The sequence below is a fragment of the Schistocerca serialis genome, chromosome 4, assembly GCF_023864345.2.
Source record: "Schistocerca serialis cubense isolate TAMUIC-IGC-003099 chromosome 4, iqSchSeri2.2, whole genome shotgun sequence".
In the NCBI taxonomy this organism is placed as follows: Eukaryota; Metazoa; Arthropoda; class Insecta; order Orthoptera; family Acrididae; genus Schistocerca; species Schistocerca serialis.
Genome location: NC_064641.1, coordinates 856,790,498 through 856,817,879, shown reverse-complemented (window position 1 = coordinate 856,817,879; position 27,382 = coordinate 856,790,498). Strand labels below are relative to the sequence as shown.

The 27,382-nt window shown below is 45.6% G+C and overlaps 1 protein-coding gene across 1 annotated transcript in view; it reads right to left on the bottom strand.

Annotated features, from left to right (window-relative positions):
- LOC126473496 (serine/threonine-protein kinase SMG1) overlaps positions 1-26,806 on the bottom strand; it is a 353,891-nt gene extending 327,085 nt beyond the window's left edge. Inside the window, exon 1 of the mRNA XM_050100581.1 lies at positions 26,210-26,806. Coding sequence (XP_049956538.1) covers positions 26,210-26,696 — 487 coding nt within the window. The 5' untranslated portion in view covers positions 26,697-26,806. The remainder of the gene's footprint in view (positions 1-26,209) is intronic.
- Between the last annotated feature and the right edge of the window lie 576 nt (positions 26,807-27,382).

The following is a 27,382-nucleotide window of genomic DNA, read 5'->3' as shown; positions in this document are numbered from 1 at the left end:
AATGGAGGGACTCTGGCCTCCACCACGGCACTGGTCACCGGACTCGTTCTAAAAGCTCCCGTCACTAGGCGAATGCCACAGTGGTGCACTGGGTCAAGTACATGCAACACTGAGGGCGCCGCCGAATCATAAATCAGACTCCCATAGTCAAGGCGGGATTGAACAAGGGCTTTGTAGAGCTGCAGCAGAGTAGAGAGATCTGCACCGCAGTTGGTGTTGCTCAGGCAGTGGAGGGCATTGAGGTGCTGCCAACACTTCTGCTTAAGATGATGAAGGTGAAGTAGCTAAGTCAATCGGGTGTTGAAAACCAGTCCTAAGAATTGATATGTCTCCACTACAGTGAGTGGATCATCATTAAGGTAAAGTTCTGGTTCCAGATGAACGGTACGATGCCGACAAGTCCATGACACATGACTTAGCGGCCGGAAACTGGAAGCGGTGGGTGACAGCTCATGACTGCACCTTGTGGGTGGTTCCCTGTAGGTGCCGCTCAACAACACCAGTGCTGGTGGAGCAGTGCGAAATGCAGAAGTCATCTGCATACAGAGAGGGTGAGACGGACAGGCCTACAGCTGCTGCTCCACTGTTAATAGCCACTAAAAATAGTGATACACTCAATACAGAACCCTGCGGGACCCCATTCTCCTGGATATTGGGGGTGGGGGGGGGGGGGGGTGGGGGGGGGGGGGGATGGGAGAAACCAACTTGGACAAGGAAAGTACAGAGTGACACGAAATTCTGGTTAAAAACAGGAGCAGGCCTCGGAGACCCCACCGGTACAATGTGACAAGGATATGATGTCGCCAGGTGGTATCATATGCTCCGCATGGATCAAAAAAAGACAGCAACAAGGTGTTGGCGTCTGGAAAAGGCTGTTCGGATGGCAGACTCAGGGGGACAAGATTATCAGTGGTAGAACGGAAGATGCCCTGACATGGAGCCAGTAGGCCATGTGACTCCAGGACCCAAACCAACTGCCCACACACCATACATTCCAACAGCTTACAAAGAACATTGGTGAGGTTGATGGGCCGATAGCTAACCACATCAAGCGGGTTTTTGCCGGGTTTGAGCACCAGAACGATGATGCTCTCCCGCCATTGCAATGGAAAGATGACATCACACCAGATCCGGTTGAAGATGACTAGGAGATGGTGCTTGTAGTCAGACGAGAGATGTTTTATCAACTGACTAGGAGCTGTGTCGGGGCAATGTGCAAGGGCACTGAGGAGCTCCCACTCTGTAAATGGGGCATTACAGGGTTCACTGTGGCATGTAGTGAACGAGAGGACTTTACTTTCCACCCGCCGTTTGTGGGTGTGAAAGGCTGGGGGGCGTAGTTCTCCAATGCAGAGGCTTGAGCATAGTGCTCAGCGAAGTCCTCGGCAATAGTGTCTGCGTCGGTACATAGCACGCCACTGATGGTAACGCCAGGGACACCTGTTGGGGTCTAGTACCCAATAAGATGTCTGATCTTTGTCCAGACTTGGGAAGGTGACACTCCTGTTTCCGTCGTTAAGCTGGCAAACGCGGGCACAGAGGTGCTTAAAGGCTATTACATGCTCTAGGGAAGGGTGCTGCTTATGTCGCTGTAGAGCTCGCCGACGCTCTTTAATTGCCTCATGGCCACCATGGTACTGTCTTTCGCAGGGGGCACCTTAAAAGACAAGGGATCGTGTTTTCTGGCACAGAAATTGTAGTAACCTGCTCAACAACAACATCGATGGTACCATGTGGGGGAGATTCAGCGGTGACAGCAGAGGTAAAGGCTTCCCAGTCTGCCTTGTTTAAAGCCCATCTGGATAGGCGTCTGTGGGCATGATGACAGGGGAGTGACATGAAGATGGAGGAAATGGTCACTAACACACATGTGCTCTCCAGTGGATAGAGGGGCGAAGACCAGGAGTGCAAACTGAGAGAGAAATGGTCAAATATGTGCCATGTGCCACACTGAAATGTGTGGCGGCCCCAGTATTTAAGAGGCAGAAGTCGAGTTGTGACAGTAAATTTTCGAACTTCCTACCTCGGCCAGTAAGCATGGTGCCACGCCACAAGGGGTTATACGCATTAAGATCTCCCAAAAGTAGGAAAGGTTTAGGGAGTTGATCAAACAGTGCAGCCAATACATTCAGGGGTTCTGCACCATCTGGAGGAAGATATACATTGCAGATTGTTATTTCCTGCTTCGTCCTTTTTCTGACAGCCATAGCTTCAAGAGGGGTTTGAAGGGGCGCAGATTCACTACATACTGAGTTCAGAACATGGACGCAAACTCCACCTGACCCACTATTATAGTCGCTACGGTTCCTGTAATATCCTTTATAGCTGCAGAGGGCAGGGGCCCGCATAGCTGGGAACCAGGTTTCCTGGAGGACAATGCAGAAAGCAGGTATAAAGCTTAATAGTTGTTGTAGCTCAGCCAGGTGGTGGAAAAAACCGCCACAATTCCACTGGAGGTTTACGTGATTGTGAGACTGGGAAGGCATGAAACACTCAATAAGGCAGTCTACGCCTCAGGGTCACCTGTTGCCACCAGATGAGTACTTGTGCGATCGACAGCCATTGTGTCTGAGGGACCAGCGATCTCTCGCCACTCCTTAGGTTTCTCCAGCTGGTAGGGCTCCACTGATTCAGTCTCAGGGACTGAGGAGGACTGAAGCACTACCACCAGTTACCTGTGGTTGTTTCAGCCACTGGCGGGTATCAGCTTTGCCACCGGTAGAAACCTGGGAAGGGAGTGTACATAGCAGAACAGAAGATGGTAGAACCGTTGTCATAGCGGTGGTGTCTGTTGATGTCATATGCATAGGATGTAGCCTCTCATATTTTCTCTTAGCCTCAGTGTAGGTCAGTGGGTCCAGGGTCTTGTATTCCATTATTTTGTTTTCTTTCTGGAGAATCCTGCAGTCTGTTGAGCAAGACACAGATGGAAGGCGGGGCACAGGGAGTATTGGGATGTGGAGGACATCCGCAATCCCAACATGTGATGCTGGAAGTACAGCGGAAAGATATATGGCCGAACTTCCAGCACTTAAAGCACCGCATCGGGGAGGGATATATGGCTTTATGTCACAGTGTTAGACCATCACCTTGACCTTCTTGGGTAACGTGTCACCCTCGAAGGCCAAGATGAAGGCACCGGTGGCAACCTGATTATCCCTTGGACCCCGGTGGATGCGCCGGACGATTTGGGGTCATATTTCTTAGCATTGAAGTTAGACCTTGATCACTTAGAGACATGACATGGCGTGTCACCTGCCCTGATGCCACCCACTCCGAGCAGGGGCCCTCCCCATGGGGCCACCAAGCGGCAGCAAAGGCCACCTGAGTCCAGATGCCTCAGGGTGATGGGCATCTACTCCTTGGCATACGTGGGGAGTTAACGGCACAAGCATCAGCAGAGCAATCCGTGTGGTCAGGGGGCTACAACCAACAGGGTACGTGGCAGCCTCACCACAATGGACTGGCTACTGTGCTGGATATCAGGCACAAACAAGCTAAGAAGTTCATTATTGTCTATAGCGCAGAAAGCGATTCTGCACAGAGGATGGAGGGAAATGCATCCAGGAAGGTGACCTCACCCAACAGCTGGAGAATGAGCAGAAGTGCAGATCTACGTCAATGAGGGATGCAAGATGTCTCAGCACACGATGGACACTATGCACCATGTAAGGTACCCTTCCCCAATTGGCATGCTCTTCTAGAAAATCCCTACAGGGGACCATCACAAAGGCCAAAATGTTTGAGACTCATTTCAATCGCCTCTTACAACAGGCTGGAATACCTAAGACCTATTCTAACCCCCGGACTCACAGGGGGAATGACAGTTGAGGTGAAACTATCACATCCCAGTCGGCATTGTAGACACACCACCCAGGTGGACACCCAGGGGAGTGACACTGACGGGGGAACAGGAAGATCAGGAAGTGGTCGTTACCACGCGTCATAGTGGACCCGTCAGTGCATGGATGAGAGAAGGCCGGGGCTGCAAACAGAAAGATCAATGGCCAAGTATGTTCCATGAACCACACTAAAATGTGTGGATTAACCAGTATTCAAGAGACAGATCGAGAGCTTCCAGTAAGTTTTAGATTCCTTTATCACAATCAGTGATTCATGATTCCACCCCACAAAGGGTTATGGGCATTGAAGTCTCCCACAATTAGGAAAGATGGGGGGAGCTGAGAAACCAATGCAGACAATACATTTTGAAGCAATCCACCATCGAAAGGGAGACAAACATTACGTGGTAAAATCCTGAAATGCCCTTACCCAAACAGCCTCAGCCCACAAAGTTGCATTAAGAGGCACAGGTTCGCTGCATACAGAGTTCAGACCTTATGTGCAAACTCCACGTGACATTCTACCATACTCGGGATGATTCTTAGTAGCCACAAAGAGCACGGACCTGAGTTGCTGGAAACCAAATTTCTTGGAGCACAAATACAGAATGCAAGGGAGGAGCTTAAGAGATGTTGTAGCTATGCCACATGATGGAGAAAACTGCTACAATTCCACTGGAGAACTGTGCTGTCGGTATACTGGGAGCGTGTGAAGGGACCAAGGAGATAGGTTTGTCTTAAGGTCACCTGCTGCCACTGGTTAAGAGGGTATAGTATCAAGACACATAGGTTCTGAGACACATTGTGTAGTGCGATCTGGAGCCTCAGGGGCCACCAGATTGCTGCCACTGCCATAGAAGCAGAACATGTGGGATCCAGTGGCATGCTGGCCACAAGCATTTTCTTCATTCTGGAAGATTTTGTTTTGTCTTTATTTTCTTTAGGGGATTTGGATGACTGAGAGGGCTTCCCTGAATCAGTTTCACGGACTGAAGATGATGAAGCTCTACGACCAGAACCCTGTGGCTCATTGAGCCACTGGCTGGTACCCAGTTGCAGACCAGACCACAGACATTTTGAAGGGGCGGGGCACGGGGGGGGGGGGGGGGGTGCAAAGATGCCCATCCTGGCGTGAGAAGATGGATGAAGGGGTGATAAACTTCTAGCTGGGGGATGGGGATTGGTGTCCCCGCCATTGCTCCCAAAGTGGGTGTCAGGGAAGAAGCAGCAAGAGGAGAGCCTGCAACCATAAGGGGGCAGGCAGGAGTCAAGCGGCCCTGAGGGCTCACTGTAGGATGCATAATGGAGGGGAGTACCATCGGGAGACAGAATGATATCAACATAGCCTTAGCATACGGCACTGTCAGGCGTGCTGCATATATATGCTCATACTTTTTCTAGGGCTCCTGGTGCATCCATCTGTCCAGTAGCTTATAATCTTTTATTTTTTCCTCTCTCCAAAAGACAATGCAGTGTCATGAGCAGGGAGAGAGGTGACCTCTACAGTCATTGCCGATGGGTGTGAGGAGCACAAGGAATGTTTGCATGCAATGGTTGTCCACCATGACTACAGGCTGGGATGGCATTACAATGCAATAATGTGCCTGAATTTCATACATTTGAAGCACTGCATAGGTGGGAGGAACATATTGTTTCACATCACATTGGTATACCATCACCTTGACCTTACCGGGCAACGAACCACCCTCAAATGCCAAGATGACGGCCCCAGTATCAGTTCTATTGTCCTTTGGTACCTGCTGGACACAAGGAATGAACCACACACTCCATTGCTCCAAATTACATTTAACTGTCATTGGTCTGTAAAAGGAGGCTGTACTGAGAGTTGACATCTTATACCGTACTGAGACTGTTATGGGGCTGATAGTTACTGGAATGCTGCCCAGCTTGTCACAGGTGAGCAGTGCCTGTGACAGATGGGGATGTCATCTTAATCAGAACTGAGTGACTTTTCATTTTCAAAATTGCTGCTTCTTACCCAATCCTGTCCTAAAAATGTGTCCGACAAATAATACTGGGTTTGTGGTCAAAAAGCAATCTCTGTCGGTCCAAGAATATTGTGGAGAGTATTTCTCCCCTTGCCTCTTAGCCCTGTGTTCCTCCTGTGGAGTAGCCAGGGAAGCAACATTGTGGGGTCACCTCTCTCGACATTATAGAAATTTATTTCCTACAGAAGAAACTGTGGGGGCTGTGCGACCACAAGCAGAAGAAAATCTGGTAAGCTTCATTTGTGAGTCATCAGCCTTGGTGCCACTCACTCCAAACGGTGGCTTTTCCCACAGGTGCCACCCAGTCACAGCAATAGTAACCTGGCTGGTTATTCATGGCCCACAGTCTCCTTGCCCCAGCCTTGACAGGCACATAGCCCTTGGCACACACCAGGAGTTTCCAGTTCAGACACCAACAGTGCAATCCCTGAGCAGTCAGGGTGCTACCACAGTGCAGGTTCCTCCCCACCTGCAACTGAATGGGTACTGTGCTAGGGTTGGGGTGTAGTCCTTTTGCTGGAAAGGAAGGGTGCGAAAAAAGAAAAACTCAAAAGGTGGAATGTACTCTGTGTTCCTCCATGATGTGCACTTCTGTAGAATTTGGGAGAGGAATAGCGGGTCAAACCCAACAATGGGAAACACACAGCGAAGAATGAAAATTGCAGAAAGTTCCTGGAGAGTATCTGAAATCATAAACCAAATCCAAGCACAATCGGCACCAAGAAGACCATCCAAAGGAAAATCAAGAGAGGGTGGGGATGGGGGTGCGGGGGAATAGTAGGACAGAACTGCAGCACAGGAAAAGGGAGTGGCCTAGCACATATTCACAAAAGAGATGTGAATCTGTGGTATCGATAGCTACGATGCTACGGTGTAGGTACAAGTTCTTACTTAGGTTGGCACTACAACACCGACGACAGCGCTCTAGCCGGCGCTGTGCAGCTCACAGCTCTTCAAGGAGGGGGCGGGGGGGGGGGGGGGGGGGGGCACCAGAAAGTTCTTACAAAGACGCAGATAAAATAAGTGAAGGAGTTAGATGTCTTTGGACAAGCCAGTCAAAGTAATGAAACGAAGAACACGAGCAGCTGCTCAAGCGTCATCAGCTAAAATATCCTGTAAAGTAGACGGCAGAGACAGGACAACACGAGATTGACTAAAACGGGGACACGACAATAAAACATGGCGCACTGTTAATGCATGACCACAAGGGCACTGCGGGGCTGGGTCACCGGAGAGCAGGTAGCGGTGGCTAAACCAGCAATGCCCAATCCACAACCTGGTCAGAAGGACCTCTTCTCACCGAGATGGTCGGGAGGAGGTTGTCCAAGCAGTTGGGAACGGTTTTACCGACCGGAGCTTGTTTCCTTGAAGTTATGACCAAGTATCCCACCACAAAGACACAAGCCTCCTACAAACAACCCCACTAATGTCAGATGACGGGACACAATGGGAGGCCGGCCGAGGCAAGACGACTGAAGCCTTGGCTGCAGCATCAGCAGCCTCATTCCCAGGCACTCCTACATGGCCGGGAACCCACAGAAAGCTGACAGGGGAGCCATCAGCAGCAGAAGAATGGAGGGACTGCTGGATCCGTTGCACCAAGGGATGGACCGGATATGGAGCTCCAAGGCTCTGAAGAGCACTGAGTGAATCAGAGTAGAGTACATACGATGAATGGTGGTGGCGGCGGGCATACTGAACGGCCTGGTGGAGAACAAAAAGCTCGGCCGTAAAGCTGGAACACTGGTCGAGGAGCCAGTATTTAAAGGTGCCGGCCCCAACGACAAAGGCACAGCCGACTCCATCGTCAGTTTTGGAGCCATCAGTGTAAATAAAGGTGTGACTGGAAAGTCGTGCACGAAGTTCGACAAACTGTGAGCAATACACTGCAGCCGGAGTACCCTCCTTCAGGAGCGAGCTGAGGTTGAGATAAATATGAACCGGAGCCTGGAGCCATGGTGGTGTTGGGCTGTCACCCTCTCTGAAGGTGATAGGGAGGGCAAAATCCAATTGTCGAAGCAGGCGACGAAAGCGAACTCCAGGGAGCAGCAGGGCAGACACATACAACCCATACTGACGGTCGAGAGAATCGGCGAAGAAGGACTGATAAGAGGGGTGGTCAGGCATTGACAACAGCCGGCAGGCATACCGACAAAGCAGTACGTCACGCCGGTAGGTCAATGGTAATTCGGCAGCTTCAGCATAAAGACTCTCGACGGGACTAGTGTAGAATACTCCGGTCGCAAGACGTAACCCCCAATGGTGGATGGAGTTGAGGCAGCGTAAGAGGGATGGCCGAGTAGACAAGCTTTGATCGGACGATGGACCGATACAAGCGAAGCAGGACAGTGCGATCCGCTCCCCAAGATGAACCACTAAGAACTCTGAGGACATTAAGGGAACGTGTACAACGGGCAGCCAAATAAGAGACGTGTGGAGACCAACAAAGTTTCCTGCCCAGTGTGAGCCCTAGAAAATTAGTTGTTTCCACAAATGGGAGAACAACGGGACCGAGATGTAAGGATGGTAGAAGGAACGCTTTATATCACCAAAAGTTGATGCAAATCGTCTTCTCTTCAGAGAACTGGAAGCCATTTGCCACACTCCATGAGTATAGGCTGTCTAGACAACGCTGAAGGCAGCGCTCCAGGAGGCATGTTCTCTGGGCACTGCAGTAGATCGCGAAGTCATCGACAAAAAGAGAGCCTGAGACATTAGGTGGAATGCAATCCATAATTGGATTGATCGCTATGGCAAAAAGTGCTACACTCAAGACAGAGCCCTGAGGCACTCCGTTCTCCTGGAGGAAGGCATCGGACAATACGGAACACACACGTACCCTAAACTTTCGATCTGTTAAAAAAGAATCAATAAAAAGGGGCAGGTGACCGCGTAGACCCCACCTGTGCATAGTGCGGAGGATACCTCCTCTCCAACAGGTATCATAAGCCTTCTCCAAATCGAAGAACACAGCTACCGTTTGGCGCTTTCGCAAAAAGTTGTTCATGATGAATGTCGACAAGGTCACAAGGTGGTCAACAGCGGAGCGGCGGCGACGAAAGCCGCATTGAACATTGGTAAGTAGCCGTCAAGATTCAAGAATCCAAACTAACCGAGCGTTAACCATGCGCTCCATCACCTTACAGACACAGCTTGTAAGAGAAATGGGGCGGTAACTAGAAGGAAGGTGTCTATCCTTCCCGGGTTTGGGTACAGGAACAACGACGGCGTCACGCCAACGCATGGGGACTTGACCTTCGGTCCAGACGCGATTGTAGGTACGGAGAAGGAAGCTTTTGCCTGCTGGAGAAAGGTGGGCCAGCATCTGAACGTGAATGGCATCTGGCCCCGGAGCAGAGGACCGAGACAGTGCAAGTGCACGTTCGAGTTCCCGCATAGTAAAGGGGGCATTATAAGTTTCCAGATTCAGCGAGTCGAAGGAAGGTCGCCGAGCCTCTTCTGCCTCTTTCCTGGGAAGGAAGGCAGGGTAGTAATGGGCGGAGCTTGAAACCTCCACGAAAAAGCAGCCGAAGGCGTTGGAGACATCCACAGGATCATCAAGGACCTCATTACCTGAAGTCAGGCCAGGTACCGAGAAGTGGGCCTTAATGCCCAACAGCCGGCGCAGGCCACCCCAGACGACAGAAGAGGGAGTAAAACTGTTAAAGGAGCTGGTGAAAGAGGCCCAACAAGCTTTTTTGCTGTCTTTGATGACTCTACGGCATTGCGCTCGGAGTCGTTTGTATCCAATACAATTCACCAACGTAGGATGGCGGCGAAAGGTGCGTAAAGCACGTCATCGAGCACGGATAGCGTCTCTACAAGCCTCATTCCACCAGGGGACGGAAACGCGACGTGAAGAAGAGGTAGTACGAGGAATGGAACGTTCGGCAGCATTGATGATAACAGCCGTGAGGTAGTCGACCTGACTGTCACAATTGAGAAAATCGTGGTCCGGAAAGGTCGCCAGGGAGGAGTAAAGTCCCCAGTCAGCTTTTGGTATGTTCCAGCTCGAAGGACGTGGGGATGGGGTGTGGTGCAGGAGACGAACGACACAGGGGAAGTGGTCGCTCGAATAGGTGTCAGAAAGGACATACCACTCGAACCGACGGGCAAGAATGGTAGAACAGATCGAGAGGTCCAAGTGGGAGTAGGTATGAGTAGAGTCCGAGAGGAAAGTCGGGGCGCCAGTATTGAGGCAGACAAGATTGAGATGGTTGAAGACATCCGCCAAGAGGGAGCCTCTCTGACAGGATGCAGGAGAGCCCCAAAGGGGATGATGGGCATTGAAGTCGCCAAACAATAAAAACGGCTGAGGAAGCTGGGCAATCAGGTGCATCATGTCAGCCCGACTAACTGCGGATGACGATGGAGTGTAGACGGTACAAACGGAAAAAGTAAAGGCAGAAAGAGTAATACGGACAGCTATTGCTTGGAGTGGGGTGGTCAATGGGATGGGATGGTAATAGACATCGTCCTGAACGAGCAACATGACCCCACCATGAGCTGGAATACCGTCCACAGGGGTGAGGTCAGACCGCTCCGAGGTATAGTGGGTAAAAGCAATACAGTCAGTTGGGCGCAACTTGGTTTCTTGGAGACCAAGGACGAGCGGACAGTGCAGGTGGAGGAGCAGTTGTAATTCCCCCGATTAGATCGAATACCTCTTATGTTCCAATGTAACAAAACCATCGCTAGTCAGAAAAAAGGGAGAACAAAATGGGTGAAGAGCTGGTCACCTCGACGGCCGCGGACGGCCAGGTTTCGAGGGAACAACGCTACAACCGGTGGGAGGCGGATCCTGTTCCATCGAGTCGTCGCCAGCTGCCGCCGCTTTCCCAGGTTGTGTAGGAGGGGCAGCATCATTCGCCGACGAGAGGCCAGCTGAGCGCCTGGCAGCAGAGCGTCCCGGCGAAACTGAGGATGGCCGGGAGCAGCGACTCACGGATGGAGCATCAGATGAAACGCGCCGGGGTGGAGAGGGGGATAAAGACTTCTTCTTGGAGGCCTTCTGGGAAGTCCGATGAGGCACAGGGATGGTGGGCTGGACCCGAAGAAGGTCCTCACGCGCGGGGTCCGTTTTGGAACGCCGGACCTCGGAAGCCGGGGTCCGGAATGTTTCCCCGAAGGATGCCTGAGAAGAGGATCACTTCTCAGGTGGCGGAAGGGGAGGAGGAAGGGTGGCCCCTGGGGCAGAGGGGGCAGGGGCCGCGAGGGAGGAGGATTTGGAAGGGAGGGATTTGGGAGGCGGAGGCAAAGACCCCGGATGGGATGAGGAGGTGGAGGGGGGACGGGATAGGGGTGAGGATACTGTGGAAGGAGTGGACACGACTGAGGCAAAAAAAGTTGACAACGTCACAGGATGGAGGCGGTCATACTTTTTCCTGGCCTCAGAATAAGCTTGCGATCCAAAGTTTTTAATTCTTGGATCTTCTTCTCCATCTGATACGCGGGGCAGTATAAAGATCTAGGCGAATGGATGCCAGGACAATTGACGCACCGAGGTGGTGGGGTGCATGTATGTTCCTCACGAAGAGGGCGTCCGCAATTGCCACAAAGGGGCTCAAGCCTCACACCGTGACGACATGTGCCCAAAGCAGCGCATAGGAGGCGGGACGTAAGGGCGCACGTTGCACCGGTAGCACATCACCTTTACCTTCTCCGGGAGAACGTCCCCCTCGAAGGCGAGGATAAAGGCCCCAGTGTCGATGTGACGGTCTTTGGGGTCGCGCTGGACTCGCCGGATGAAATGCACGCCTCGGCGCTCCAGGTTGGCCCCGAGCTCCTCATCAGATTGCAGCAGGAGGTTCCGATGAAAAATAACCCCCTGCGTCCTATTCAGTGCCAGATGCGGGACAATGGACACTGGGATGTCCCCTAGTCAGTCGCACGCCTGGAGCGCCGCCGACTGAGTGGTGGAGGTGGTCTTTATAAGAACGGACCCCGAACGCATTTTACTGAGAGCCTCGATTTCCCCGAAGATGTCCTCGATGTGCTGGACAAAGAACATGGGCTTGGAGGTGGTGAACGTCCCCCCATCGGTCCGAGAACAGACTAAATAGCAAGGGAAGTACTTCGCCCCAAGCCGGTGGGCCAGTCCTTCCTCCCAGGGAGTGGCCGAGGGGGAAGGGGCAGGAGAACCAGAACCAGAGACAGTACCTTTCTTTTTAAAAGACTCAGCCGCAGAGCGACCCGATACATGTTGACGTTTCATCTGCGGAACGTCCGCCCCGATACCACCCACTCCGACCAGGGGCTCTCCCCACGGGCGCCACCCAGCCTCAGCAAGGGCCACCTGGCAGGATGACCGTTGCCGGGAGTCCTGATGCCCCAAGGAGACGGGCATCTACTCCTTGGCCGACGTGGGGAGGGTGCAGCTCATGTATCGGCAGTACGATCCCTGTGTTGTCAGGGGGCTACAACCTAGAGAGTACATGACGACCCCACCACAACGGGCTGGCTACCGTGCTGTATTTCGGGTGCCATGGAAAGTCCATCATGATCGTAGGTGCAGATGGGGACGCACTATGGGCGTAACTTGTGCAACCCATCAGGCGTTTAGGCCCAATTTGAGGAATAGCAGGTGCGGTTACAACGCCGGTACACTGCTGAGTGCCAAGGTCTTAGTGCACTGAGGACCAGTGAGACACCACGTAAGGCGTCCTTTCCCAAAAGGCTCTTAATTCTGTAGAATTTTGAAAAATGGAGGTCAAACCCCAAGGGGGACCATCACATGGAAGGCCGAAACGATTGAAACTCCTTTTAGTTGCCTCTTATGACAGGCAGGAATACCTCAGGCCTATTCTTACCCCGGACCCACATGGGTGTATGCAAGTTGAGTTGTGATATAGTAAAACCACTTTTAATTGCAGTACCGAGATTTTCACCTCACCTGCTCCTACTCGCTTCCTACACTCGGCCTACCCTTCAGTTTACAGGAGCAGACCCATGCGCAACCTACCAGGTGGGATACAAAAGCAGGGACTAAAAACTTTTTTTTCCCTCTCTTATCTTTTCTTTGCTCGGTGCTGCTTTCTTTTCGTGCTAGCCCAGTGTGACTGCTTCCACCATTCGCTGTAAGGTTTTCTTTTGTGTAAACTATGGCTTCGCCGCAGGAACAGGCTCCGCTGTCCGATCTTGTACGTTTTCAGGCTCAGCAAATGACACAGCTGCTTGGTGCCATAAATGGACTGGTCACACTACAAACTGCAGCTACTTTGACGCCTCTGACACCACCACCTGTACTGACGCTGATGACACCTCCAGCACCACCATTTTGTGCCTTCAATCCTGACGTTGAACGCTGGCCAGAATACATCGCCCAGCTCGAGGCGCACTTCACAGCATACAACATACCAGGTACAGAGCGGCTTGCCTATTTTATTGCCAATGCGGGTGTTATTTCTATTGCATGCTCGTCAAATTGTTTCCCACCACCCACCTAGAAACTAAAACTTACGACGAAGTGATTGACACTTTGAACTTCCACTTCTGTGATAGTGTAAATGTAGTAGCTGCACACTACAAATTCTTTCGTCTCTGGCGTGGCCCTACTCAGTCCAATAAATCTTGGTTAGCGGACCTTCAGGGACTAACTTCTGATTGTGACTTTAATTGCTCATGTAGACACTCATATGTGGATATAATGATTAGAGACACTATTGCGCAGAATGTGGCAGATCACTGCATCTGCGAGCAATTCCTCAAATTAAAAAACCCGTCTTTGCAGGAAGTAGTGGACTTGCTAGACAGACAAGATACATTGGACATGGCTACTTGCACATTCTACATGACCCCGGGTGTGTGTACTGTTAGCATGTCACAACACGTGCTCTCCCGCCTGGCCCCAGCACAGCACGCCACACTGCGCCGCTCGTGCACCAGTGAACAAGTTGCAAGCTTGGCACCCACTAAGAAACTGAAATCAAGTCTGAATTGCTCTGGTGCCCACCCACGTGACAGTTGCCCATCCCGTCAAGTACATTGTTATTTTTGTAATAAGAAAGGACATGTGCAAGCTGTGTGCAGTAAGAGAAACTCTAATTCACAACTTTTCTGAACAGATCAATATATAACTTGCATGGTTCGTCCCCACTTCGTTGTTCACGTTCCACATTGACTGCATTTACTGGACAGGAAATCTCAGTGCTCGGTGTGTGTAGTTTGCAAGCCATGTATGGTGCAACAACACGTACAGTGTCTTTCCAGGTGCTCCACTCTAGTGATGCTACAAATATTGTTGGCATGGACGTATTTGAACTTTTTGGCCTCGCAATTCAGGACAATGTACTTTGCATCAAGCCTAGTAACCACGCAGACAGTGTTGCCCCACTATGCGATAATTTTGCTGAACTCCTTTCTGATGGCCTTGGTTGCGCCACAGACTATGCAGCGCATATTGTAGTTAAAGACAATGCCTTGCCTATTTTCTGGCGTGCACGCCCGGTAACGCACGCACTGCGCGACACTGTAGCTGCTGAACTTCAGCATTTGCAACACAGTGGTGTCATTGAACCTGTTTCTGCTTCGCCATGGGCTTCGCCTATAGTGTGTGTGTGTGTGTGTGTGTGTGAAAGAACCAAACGGCCGTCTCCGTATTTGTGCCGACTTTACGTCTACAGTAAATCCAGACAGTGGTAGCTACGTTTCCCTTACCGCATCCTGAAGACATTTTTGATAAGGTTGGTGTGGGCAAATTCTTTTCCACGATTGATTTGAGGGACGCATACTTTCAAGATTCCACTCGACGAACAGTCGCAGCGCTATTTTGTGATAAACACCCACCTTGGATTGTTCAAGTTTCGCCGCCTTCCGTTCGGTTGTGCTTCAGCTCCTGCTATTTTTCATTCTTATTTGCAGCAGTTGTGTGCCACTGTCCCTGGTTGCTCAAATTATCTGGACGATATAGTTGTGTTGGGTCGCACCCCTGATGAACATTTGCAGAACTTGCGTGCCTTATTTACTATACTTTTTCAGACGGGACTAAAATGTAACAGACACAAGTGCAACTTTTTTCAAACTGAGATTCAGTATTTAGGACATATGATTAATGGACAGGGTATCCACCCCTCGCCGTCACATCTCAGTGCGATTAGAGACTTGCCAGCACCCAGGAACTTGAAAGAACTTCAGTCTGTGTTGCGCAAAATTACATATAACATTCAGTTTATACCAAATGCAGTGCAGATTGCAGTGCCTTTGCATCGCCTTCGGCGTAAGAACGTTTCTTTTTCATAATACACAGATCTTATCATTAATTAATACAACAGCATTTAGATTTTCCAGTTTTAATAATTCAGTTGAATAATCCTTCCTAGCTTCTACAACTACAGCAATTAACACAAATTAAGCAAAAGTGAAGCAATAATGTCTAACACTCAATACTTTCCGAGAGGGAACGTAATGCATGTGCCAGCAGTGTTCTGGATCACTTCTTTAGTAAAAAGGCATTACTTCTTTTGTTGCAACTAAAGCAGCAAATAGAAATTGAGCTCTCCAACAGTTGGTAAAAGAGTATATTACTACACAAGTAATTTACTAAAATAGCCCAGACTAAAGAAGTAAGAGTTACTACAATAGTAATTCATACTAGTTTGGTGCTCGCCACCCTAAGTGTGTCGTTTCCTTACCTAATTCCCTTAGCATCACCTGATTTAATCTGACTAAATTCCACTATCCTTTTTTTGCTTTTGTTGATAGTTCTCTTATATGCTCCTTTCAAGACAGTACCCATTTCATTCAACTACTCTTCCATGTCCTTTGCTGTCTCTGACACAATGACATCCGCTAACTTCGAAGTTTTATTTCTTCTCCCTGAATTTAAATTTCTACTCCACATTTTTCATTCAATTCCTTTACTGGTTATTCAATGTACAGACTGAATAACATCAGGGACAGGCTACAAGTCTTACTCCCTTCCCAACCACTGCATCCCTTTCCTGCTCCTTGACTTAACTGCCATCCGATTTCTGCACAAATTGTAAATATCCTTTTCTCGCTGTATTTTACCCTTAACACCTTTAGAATTCCAAAGAGAGTATTCCAGTCAACTCTGTCAAATGCTTTCTCTAAGCTACAAATGCTATAAACATAGGTTTGCCCTTCCTTAACCTACCTTCTATTAGAAGTCGTTAGGTCTATACTGCCTTGTGTGTTCCTACGTTTCTCTGGAATCCAAACTGATCTTCCCCAAAGTGGCTCCTATCAGTTTTCCCATTCTTCTGGAAAGAACTCGTGTAATTGGTTTGCAACTGTGACTTATTCAGATGATAGTTTGGTAATTTTCATAATTGTCAGCAACTGCATTCTTTGGAATTGGATGGACTACATTCTTCTCGAAGGCTGAGGGTCCATTGTTTGTCTCATCTTGCACACCAGATGAAACAGTTTTGTAATGGCTGGTTCTCCTATGGCTATCAGTAGTACTGACGGCTTCGTCTTCTAATCCTGGGGCATTGTTCTGAATTGTCAAATTGTTCTGAATTAGTCAAATTATTCTCACAATATCATATCTCCCATCTCATCTTCACCTGCGTCCTCTTCCATTTTTAGAGTATTGCCTTTATCTCCCTTGTTTAGACCTTCTGTACACACTTTCCGCCTTTCAGCTTTCCCTTCCTGGCTTCACACTGGTTTTCCAACTGAGTGCTTCATGTCCAGACAGGTGCTTCTCTTTTCTCCAAATGCCTCTTTAATTTTCCTGTAGGCAGTATCCATCTTTCCACTTGTGAAATATATGCTTCTAAATCCTTACGTTTGCCCTTGCTATTTTGCACTTTCTAAAATCCCATTTTTTAGTCATCTGTATTCCCTTTCGCCTGCTTCATTTGCTGTACTTTTATATTGTCTCCTTTCAGCAGTTAAATTCAGTATCTCTTGTGTTATACAAGGATTTCTACCAGGCCTTGTCTTTTTACCTATTTGACCTCAACTATTTCAACTTTTAAAGTTACACACTCATCTATTGTATTCCTCTGGCCTGTTCTAGTCAACTATTGTCTAATCCTCTCTCTGAAACTCTCAACAACCTCTGGTTCTTTCAACTTGTGCAGGTCTCATTACCTCAATTACCTACCTTTTTGCAATTTCTTCAATTGTAATCCACAGATCATAACCAATAAATTGTGGTCAATGTTCACATCTGTCCCTGTAATCTCTTACAAATTAAAATCAGACTCCTAAAGCTCTGCCTAAGCATTATACACTGGTTAGGCATGGATATTCAAGTACAGAGAGATGCAAACAGACACAATACGGCACTGCGGTCAGCAATGCCTATATAACACAATGAGCGTCAGGCACAGTTTTTAGATTGGTTACTTCTGCTACAATGGCAGGTGACCAAGATTTCAGTGAGTTTGAACATGGTGTTATACTCAGCGCACGAGCAATGGGATACAGCATCTCTGAGGTAGCGATGAAGTGGGGATTTTCCCGTACGTCCATTTCACGAGTGTACTGCAAATATCAGGAATCCAGTAAAACATCAAATCTCCAACATCACTGTGGCTCGAGAAAGACCCTGCAAGTACGTGATCAACAACAGAAGAGAATCGTTCAACACGACAGAAGTGCAACTCTTCCACAAATTGCTGCAGATTTCAATGCTAGATCATCAGCAAGTGTCAGTGTCCGAACCATTAAACAAAACATGATCAATATAGGCTTTCAGAGCTGAAGGCCCACTCATGTACCCTTGATGATTGCATGACACAAAGTTTTGCACCTCGCCTGGGCCCGTCAACACTGACATTGGACTGTTGATGACGGGAAACATGTTGCCTGGTCTTGTTTCAAATTTTATTGAACAGATGGACATGTATGGGTATGGAGACAACCACTTGAATCCATGGACCCTGCACAACACCAGGGGACTATTCGAGTTGGTGGAGTCTCTGTAATCGTGTGGGGCATATGCAGTTGGAGTGATACGGGACCCCGATAAATCTAGATATGACTCTGAGGTGTGACACGTACATAAGCAGCCTGTCTGATCACCTGCATCCACTCATGTCCATTGGGCATTCAGACAGACTTGGGCAATTCCAGCAGGACAATGCGACAACCCCACGCATCCAGAATTGCTACAGAATGGCTCCGGGAACACTCTTCCGAGTTTAAACACTTCCGCTGGCCACCCCCCACCCCCCCCTCCCCCCCAGGCATGAATATTAATGAACATATCTGGAATGCTTTGCAACGTGCTGTTCAGAAGAGATCTCCACTGCCTCGTACTCTTACGGCTTTAGGAACAACCCTGCAGGATTCATCATGTCAATTCCCTCCTCCAGCACTACTTCAGAAATTACTCCAGTCCATGCCACCTCATATTGCAGCACTTCTGCATGCTTGCGGGGGCCTTACACAATCTTGGGCAGGTGTACCAGTTTCTTTGGCTCTTTAGTGTGTAATCAATTTGAAAGCTTCTGGTGTCTTCAGGTCTCTTCAACGTATACGACCTCCTTTCATGATGCTTAAACTAAGTGTTAACGATATTAAAATACGCTCTGTGCAAAATTCTAGCAGGCAGCTTCCTCTTAAATTCCTTGTCCATAGTCCATATTCACCTACTATTTTTCCTTCTGTTCCTTTTCCCACTATCGAATTCCAGTCCCTCACTATTAAATCTTTGTCTCCTTTAACTATCTGCATAATTCCTCTTGTCTCATTGAGCATTTCTTCAATCTCTTCAGCATCTGTAGAGCTAGTTTGTATATAAACTCATACTACTGTGGTAGACATGGGCTTTGGGTATATCTTGGCTGCGCTAATGCATTCTCTATGCAGTTCATAGTAGCTTACCCGCATTCCTATTTCCTTATTTATTATTCACCCCACTCCTGCTTTACCCCTATTTGGCTTTGTATTCATAACTCTGTATTCACCTGACCAGAAGTCCAGTTCCTCCTGCCACCGATCACCACCGATTCCCACTATATGCAACTTCAACCTATCCATTCCCCTTTCTAAATTTTCTAACCTACCTGCCCAATTAATGGGTCTACGATTCCATTCTCCAATTCGTAGAGTGCCAGTTTTGTTTCTCCTGATGACGACATCCTCCCAAGTAGTCACCCCTCAGAGATCCGAATGGAACTATTTTACCTCCGGCATATTTTACCCAAGAGGATGCCATCATCATGTAATCTCTCAGTAGATTTGCATTCCCTCAAGAGGTATTACAGCTGTAGTGTCCCCTTGCTTTCGGCCATTCACAGTACCAACACAGCAAGGCCATTTTGGCAATGTCACAAAGCCAGATCCGTCAGTCATGAAAACTGTTGCCCCACCAACTACTGAAACGGCTGCTGCCTCTCTTCAGAAATCACACACGTCTGGCTTTTCAACAGATACCCCCCTCCATTATGATTGCACCTACAGTATGGCTACCTGTATCGTTGAGGCGAGCAAACTACTCCACCAACAGCAAGGTCCATGGCTCATGGGGGAAGGAGAGGACTTGACAAGTGTAGTTACCGGATATATGCAGTAAACGATACTACTATGCTGCCCCTGTTTGTTACAAAGTCAATAGTAACGTAGCTGTTGAATGTTATTAATTACTTATGCAAGGCGACATACGAATGTTAAAGCAAATAAAAGAGAATTAACACTATAAATATCAAAAATGAAAAAAATTAGAAGGGCCAGTTTAAACAGATTTTTACCCAGACAGTTGACAGCCGATTTACATGAAAAAAACTGGAAACAGTTTTTGTGTTTGTGGAAGCATAATGCAACTGGACATGTATTGCACAGCACCCATGAAAATACCTTATGCTCCGGAATTTTGCAGCTCTTGTCTCACTCGCATGTCTGATGATCTAGTGCAGGTGCACATGCTGTAGGCCCCTTAGCCTTTTTAGTTTGTATGCAATAGTCCAGTTCATTACTTGGCCTTACAAATTTTGTAAAGTTTGACCTATGTGACACAAATGCAGCAATGTATCTCCCCGCAAAATTCTGACAGCTTCACAGTTTTTGTGATCCTCTTGGATCAATTAATGGCAATTAATTGAGTAATCAATTATTCTGGTTATTGGTTTTGGATATACCAATATTTCTTTCATGGCAAATAATATTACATAACTGGTTACCCTTACAGTTAACTACTACAATTTTTCTGCTTCATTTTTAAAGCCTGTTAAGCATTAACTTAAGAAGTGTGGCTGTCCCCTAGTACTCATTGTATAACAGGAAAAATCAGAACATTTTGAGTTGGTGTGTTTACGCTCGCAGCCCTAATATCAAGTAACCAAAGAAATCAATGGTGAAATTTTATGCAACAGAAACAAAGTAATATCATTTGCTTGTTTTTTGTCAAGAAAGTTAATGGATACAAACATTTAGATATCAGAATATAAATGTCTCAAAGAGCATCTGCAAGAACAATACTAAAGACACACTCAAAACAGTGAGGAGACCAAACTGTTGGCACCATGTATGACTCTAGATCCTCACTTTCAAGGGCTCCATTTACATGATTCGTTGGCAGTAAATAGTGTAGTTACCACTTGAAATCCCATTGTTCAGAAGAAGCAACCACAGAAAGCAGCCAGTATTGAAGAATCACAAGCACAGTTACAGGCTATTGCAGAAGATTATTTTTGAAACATTCATGAGACATTAGTTCCAATACAGTAGGAGCATAACTCTACCACAGTAATAGTAAACAAACAGGGTTTAGTGATTTAGTCTCTGACTATTCAGACCAACCTGTAATTACTGAAAATCATCACCTATGCAATCAAAAAAAAAAAAAAAAAAAAAAAAAAAAAAAAAAAAAAAAAAAAAAAAAAAAAAAAAAAAAACAGTGTGGCTTGTAAGTATCTTTGAACAGTGACTCCCTCTGTTCCTTCTGAAAGATAATTTTATAATTCAGGGGACGCAGCAACAGCTTGCTGTTCGAGACTCAATGGGAAAAAGGTAACACCCATTACTGTTCCTCAGTACACTCCCTCAAAAATGCAGGTGCTTGCAAGCACATTCTCTACAGTAAGCGTGTTAAAAAATAATATTAATTAGCTCTTCTAACAAATGTTAAATAGGTGTGTATTTCTGATAAAAATAAAATGGTATGCCATCATGACAGACCAATGCAATGCTTCCCCACCCCTCAATGGTGGACTGTGGAATCAGCTCCTTACAATGTGAAATGAGAGAGTGTGAATGCATTCAGTACAGAACTTCACATCTGTTGTTGCTGCTGATGCTACTGCTGCAGACATATTGTCTAAACAGTAACTGCAAGACAATGTTGTTGCCACCGCCCCCCTCCCTTAAATTATCAACTTCCACATACAGTTTAAAGACTCAAAACTACAGGGGCAATGTACGAAGTTGATCTGCTTTATTCTTATGATTGTGCCCAGCATTAATGGCAAGACGGCAACACATTAATGAGAAGAAAGTAATAATTCCAACCCTCCAGAATGAATTTCCAGTGTGCAGCGGAGTGTGCACTGATTTGAAGATTCTGGGCAAATTAAAAGTGTGGACCAGATTGGAATTCAAGTTTCAAATCAGCACATGTGAACAATACCCAGGATGCAGATAAGCTTTATCTCCACAATTTGCTTTCCTCTGAGGGGGCTGATCCTGAAAGATATGTAGGAGAGCTTCTGTCAAGTTCGGAAGGTAGGTGACGAGATACTGGCAGAAGTGAAGCCATAAACACAAGTCGCAAGTTGTGCTTGGATAGCTCAGTCGGCAGAACACTTGCCTGCAAAAGGCAAAGGACCCATGTTCAAGTCTCCAGTTTTGGCGCTGCTTTAATCAGCTAGGAAATTTTGTAACCATTCAGTTGCACAAATTGTACATCAACTGCATTAAAGGCATGTAGTATTTTAGAACTTGGTTGCTCTGGATCTGTTCAAGGAGGCACACAAAATTCCTCAGTAAATACCTACTTTACTCTTTTTGCTCTTTACAGAGAGACACATACCAGTCTACTTCACATGTCTAGAGCCAGTAATAAAGACAGTACTCCCATATACTGTTTAACACAGAGAGTAACTGAACAGTGAGCAGCTAAGAACTATATTTGTAAGAAATGAAAGTGAATGAACAAAAAAAAAAAAAAAAAAAAAAAAAAAAAAAAAAAAAAAAAAAAAAAATAATAATAATAATAATAATAATAATAATAATAATAATATTCCACTGTGTATTTTCATTCTGACAGACACAATGTTTCAATGTAGAACACAAAATTCCTACACTTTAGTCCAAATTATATCTTCAGATAACTCAAGTGTGTGTCAACCTCTGTTAGCATACTCTACTGCAGCTCAGTAGCTCCCATTATGCCCATATTGAATACTGTATTCTGTTTCAATGTTTTAAGGATTCATGGTGCAATACTGAGATATAGTTTCTCATAGATCACAGGTGCCATCCATTAGCTCTCCTTGGTAACATTCCACAGACATTTTTAAATGTACATGATGCCTTGATGTCAGTTTTACATTGCTAGATGCAACAGTACAATACACAAAATATCACTTTCTCATTGTCAAAATAGGAGACTCATGTAACTTACACTTTCCATTCAACATAGCTCTCCTGTTGAGTGCACAGCTTGGTTCCTCTACTCTACTACACTCCGTCAAAAGTGCCAAAAGAAAAAGAGTCCACATATCAAGCGAAACAATCAATATTGTCCATTGTGTCATCTAAGTTCCACATTCTAATCCCATAGAAAGCCCTTGGCCATCTAAAATGTTAAGTACTGGGCATCTCCTTTCATCAGTGATGTCAAAATGGCCAATGTATTTTAAATTATGCATGTGAGAAAAAGGTGTTCTGTACCAGGTGTGTTGCCTGAGGTCGTGCTCTCTTGTATTGAATTTCAATGTCCAGAATATCGATGGCACATTTGTTCAATGTTGTTCTTTGGAATAAGGAGCTGTGGCTCAGACTTTAAAATATAGTAGTCTTCTGTTGAACCAGGCGATGAAGGCTGTGCCAAGCATGATCACTTTTCTGGAAAAATACAGTATTTTGGCACACTACGTTAAGTTTCACCACTGTGAGAAGGTTGAACCATAAAGCAGTACCAACAGTTTCGTGGTGATGTCATGAGGGCAACAATATGGTATGAAATGTGGTTCCAAAAATCTAGACTGGCAATCCACAATATAGTTTATTTGACCTACCATTTTAGTACATGGTTTTGTGCCCATGAGACAGGCATTAGCAAACATTTTGTTATTCATTGGCTTTCTTTCTGTAGAGAAATGTGTTCTGAATTACATATACAGGACAGATAGTGGAACTTGGAATGGCTGTTAAAACTGATGAACAAGTGTCTCATTTTAGTTTTATTGCTGTTGAGCATAGTAGGAATGGGTGGGAGGGGTTTTTCAGAGAGTACAATGAGGCAGGATTGGTGGTCTGGAGAGAAAAGATCAAATAATGTTTTTATTTGGTTGTTCCTGTGTTACTTATCTTGTTTACTGAATTTTTATTTCTTTTTTATTTTTATTATTATTTATACATTTATTTTTTGCCGCTGGCGACAACACTTTTTGATAAGTACATCGTTAATGTTCTGAAATCCATTTAGCGTATATTGTGGATTTGTTTTAGCCATATAGGTCAACTGAAGTTAATGATGTGAGACATGCATTCATACTGTTGTGTTAATTGCTTTGATTGTAAAATACTGTAAAATGGGAACCAAACTAATGAGGCAGTGCAGTTGTTAAGTCACCTGCCAAGCTCATATTTGGAAAAATGGAGCTTGCTGTGTTTGGCTGCCCTGATTTTCCTAAATCATTTCAGGCAAATGTCAGGATAGTTCCTTGATCAAGGCCACAGTCAACCACCTGTCCTATCCTCATAGAACATACTTAATATGTTCCTGTGTAGGCCTATATAGATTTTACGAGCTATATATTTTCATTGTTATATGGTGACAAATCATATATCACTGTAAGATGAATCCTTGCATGAATGCATAAATAAATAAAAATACTGCTTAAGCATGATTGGTGGGTACTGTGGAGCTGAGTTTAGACATGCAGGTAAAGTAGAGATAATTGTATCTGTCACCATTATACTGGATGTAGATGAGATGCCTCTTCACCATTTTCACGAAGTAACAGGTCAAAGCCAATGCCCAATATTAAACCATTCAGCATTTCCAAAACTGTTACACTACAAATTTTGTAACAGAACAAACACATTCCATCTCCCTATCCTTTGCAGAATATCATATAAAATTTCCTGGATGAACTCCTTAGTATATAAGATTCTTTGAAGTGGTGAAAGGACAAAAATATCCATAAATCTATTTTGACAAACTTGGCAGGCATATACATTGTGGAACTGTGGTGCAGACTGCTAAAGGACCTTGACCTGAGCAACTCTGTGCAAGATGAAGGATTATTTTTCACTAACTAGTTATAGCAACACTTGGGCAGCTATAACTAAATATTGTTCAACTACAGGAGGAATGAGACTAATCACAGAAGCCTTTAAACATAAACAAGGCATGGAATCACTCAATTCATAGAGCTACACAGCACAAAATAAAGAACAGAATAACTTTCTCTGAAACAGAGATTATCTAACATTACCATCTCAAGTCCTGGTTCCAATGTGGGAGGTAGGTGAAGCACTCATTAAATTTAATGAAATACTGACAGCAATACCAGCAACCTGGTTTGCTCCATGAGGCCATTAGACATAAACACATAAACCAATCATTCAAATCATTATGTGGGTAAAATTTTACTTAAGGCAGCAGAACCATAGTGTCCTGATGCAGACAACAACTAGACATGAAGTCAGTAATTAATGCCATTCCTGCTCTATGGCTGACACGTTCTTATACGTACCCTTGTCTATTCATTAAATTAATTACTCTCTTAAAGCGAACATTTCATAACAAAATGTTTGCATTAATATGAACGTCACAATTCTGAGCATGCAACTGCCATTACCACCATCACCATACCGCACTGGCCCTACTGGAAGCAAAATTTAACCCAATACATACCATAACAAGAATTACAGTTATTTTAATTACACTGCACTTGGTAGCTTCACCAGCTCATAATGAAACTATCAACTTTCAACCCTATCTAAACCTCCTGGTTTCCCTACAGATCTGTCTGTTCTTAGGATTCAAAATAATAATAATAATAACAAACAAGCAAAAGAACAATTATTGGCACTCTGTTCTGTCATCGTTTGTGCACGCATGTCGTCACGTATTCTGGATCAAAGCAAATATTCGGTTTTCGTTTTTACAACTGACCCAAATTCAGTAAACAGCAAGGTCTGGAGGATATAGAGATGTAAAAACTATAGTGTTGTAACTCAATCAGCAATACAAAGCTGCAAACCTCTAAACAAAAACAAAATATTGTGATGGTTTTAGCTGTGCCAGAAATGGACCAATGCAAACAGCATGTGGTAACTTTCAAGACAAATCTTGACAAGTGCAACCATAAAATAGGTATCTGACAGAAATTTCCACCAAGTAGGTTCTACAAGGCAATGATCTGAGGCCCCGTGAGATAAGGGTGTAACAAACAATGCCCATGAAAAAATAACAGAACTGGAAGACAGTACTGCCATCTATTGCAGAGGATGCAGTCAGTGTTTAACAGGAAATAATCTATAATACACAGCTCTGATTTCCAAGAGGGACTTACTTAATGAGGCAGTAAAGCTGTTTAAGACACTGATCCCCCATTAGGGAGAATGGAGGTGCTCTGTCCAGCCATCCTGATATGGATTTTCTGTGGCTTTCCTATCCCCATAAAGTATGTTATGTATGGTGATGGTGTGTATTTCGACTTATTTGACCCTGAAAAACCCTACATCATTGTGAGATGATCACTGGTTGAACCACGGCAAACACACAACATAAAACATGTGGTGCAATTCTACAGTACCTATGTAAGTCTCATACCTTTACATGTACATGAAAAACACACAGTCATAAAATCAAAGTGAGCCAAGAGTCAATTTAAAGTTACATAAAAGTCTATGTCCATGCACCTAGCTGATAAAAGACGTTGCACAATAAATCTTGAGTATGTGTAAAGAGTTTTAGATAACAAGAAATGGTGTGCATGCATTCAGTTAACATAACTATTCAACATATTCGACACAATTTTTAAAACTCTTCAAAATGCTGTGTTTGGATTGGCTACGAAAAGACATTATAAGCGATACTAAATCGGATGAGAAAACTCGAATTTCATTTTGGTTAAGTTAAAAGGATGCCCACTTATACTAATGACTGGAAACACATCGTATTGAGTGGCTAGTTCAGAAAAAAATGAAAAACACGCGTCTTGTACTAGAGACAATTTTTCTTTTTACTTTATAAGAAAATTGACTCACCCAATCTCGATTTGTTGCTGTCTGTGTCGTTGTAATATTTGGCTGATGCAGAATCATTGTAATATTTGGATGAAGCAGAAAATCCACTGTCTGAAGATGAAGTCTTGTTCAACGGTTCTTGAAATCTTCGTCGAGAAACGTATCCAGAGTCGCCGGTTCTTTCCACTTTTCTGGAAGCTGCGGCTCCCCTGCCTCGGAAATTTGAACTTCTTCCATCAGCTGCTCCTCGAGCCATTCGAGATTCATCTCTCGCGCCGCGAGGTCGTTGCTTATTAAGCCTGTCACCTTTATCCCTCTGGCAAATTACAATCGTAGGTAGCGAGTTACGTTGAGTTTTGTCACCCGCAATATTTATCACTTTCTCTTTCTCACTATCCTTATCCAAAACCCTGCTGCACTTGTTTTCAACTTCAAAATCTTTGCTATCTTCTGAATCTCTAGCGCTTTTAGAAGCCTTGAGCTTGTTTCCTGAACTATTGGTTATCATTACCCACACGTTACATTACGAGGAGTTTACTACATAGCTTACAGTGCAAGCTTTTGCTTTCCGAAAGCGTATTAACGGAATGACGAAACAAACATCAACAGACTAACCGCTCACTCTACATATGAGATACACAGCCACCATTGCATGCAATAATTATCTGAATATGATTGGTTGACTCCGTTCCATACTATTGGCCTGCGATTGGACAAGTCTCGTACCTCTTCATTCGAACGCTAGATGGCAACAGCTGTAGTGCTGATACTAAAACTTTTTAGACGTCTGAAATCGATTGTCGCAAAATCTTTGACTTCAAAGTATGGAAAATAGGGAAAACTGCAATTGCCATCGGAGATGCTGCGTTATATAAATGATAAATCTTAATACTAACTTTGCTATAAATAATCAAAATTTCAGAGCAAAAATGTGTTAGTCAGTCAAACAAGAGTGGAACAGTCTATTGAATTAGTAATGTCTTTGAAATTAAAGTCATTTCCCCAAGTTCCGCACTTTGCGGAACGGGACGGAACATCAAAACAGTCCATAAAATATTTCAAAAGTGGTTATTCATAAAGACCACAACGGAACGGGACGTCAACGCCGCCAAGGCTACTCGAATAGAAAGATTTCTCGTTTACGGCGGTGGCTGGGCGTTGGCGCCTTCTGCTAAGATCTCCGCACTCATACAT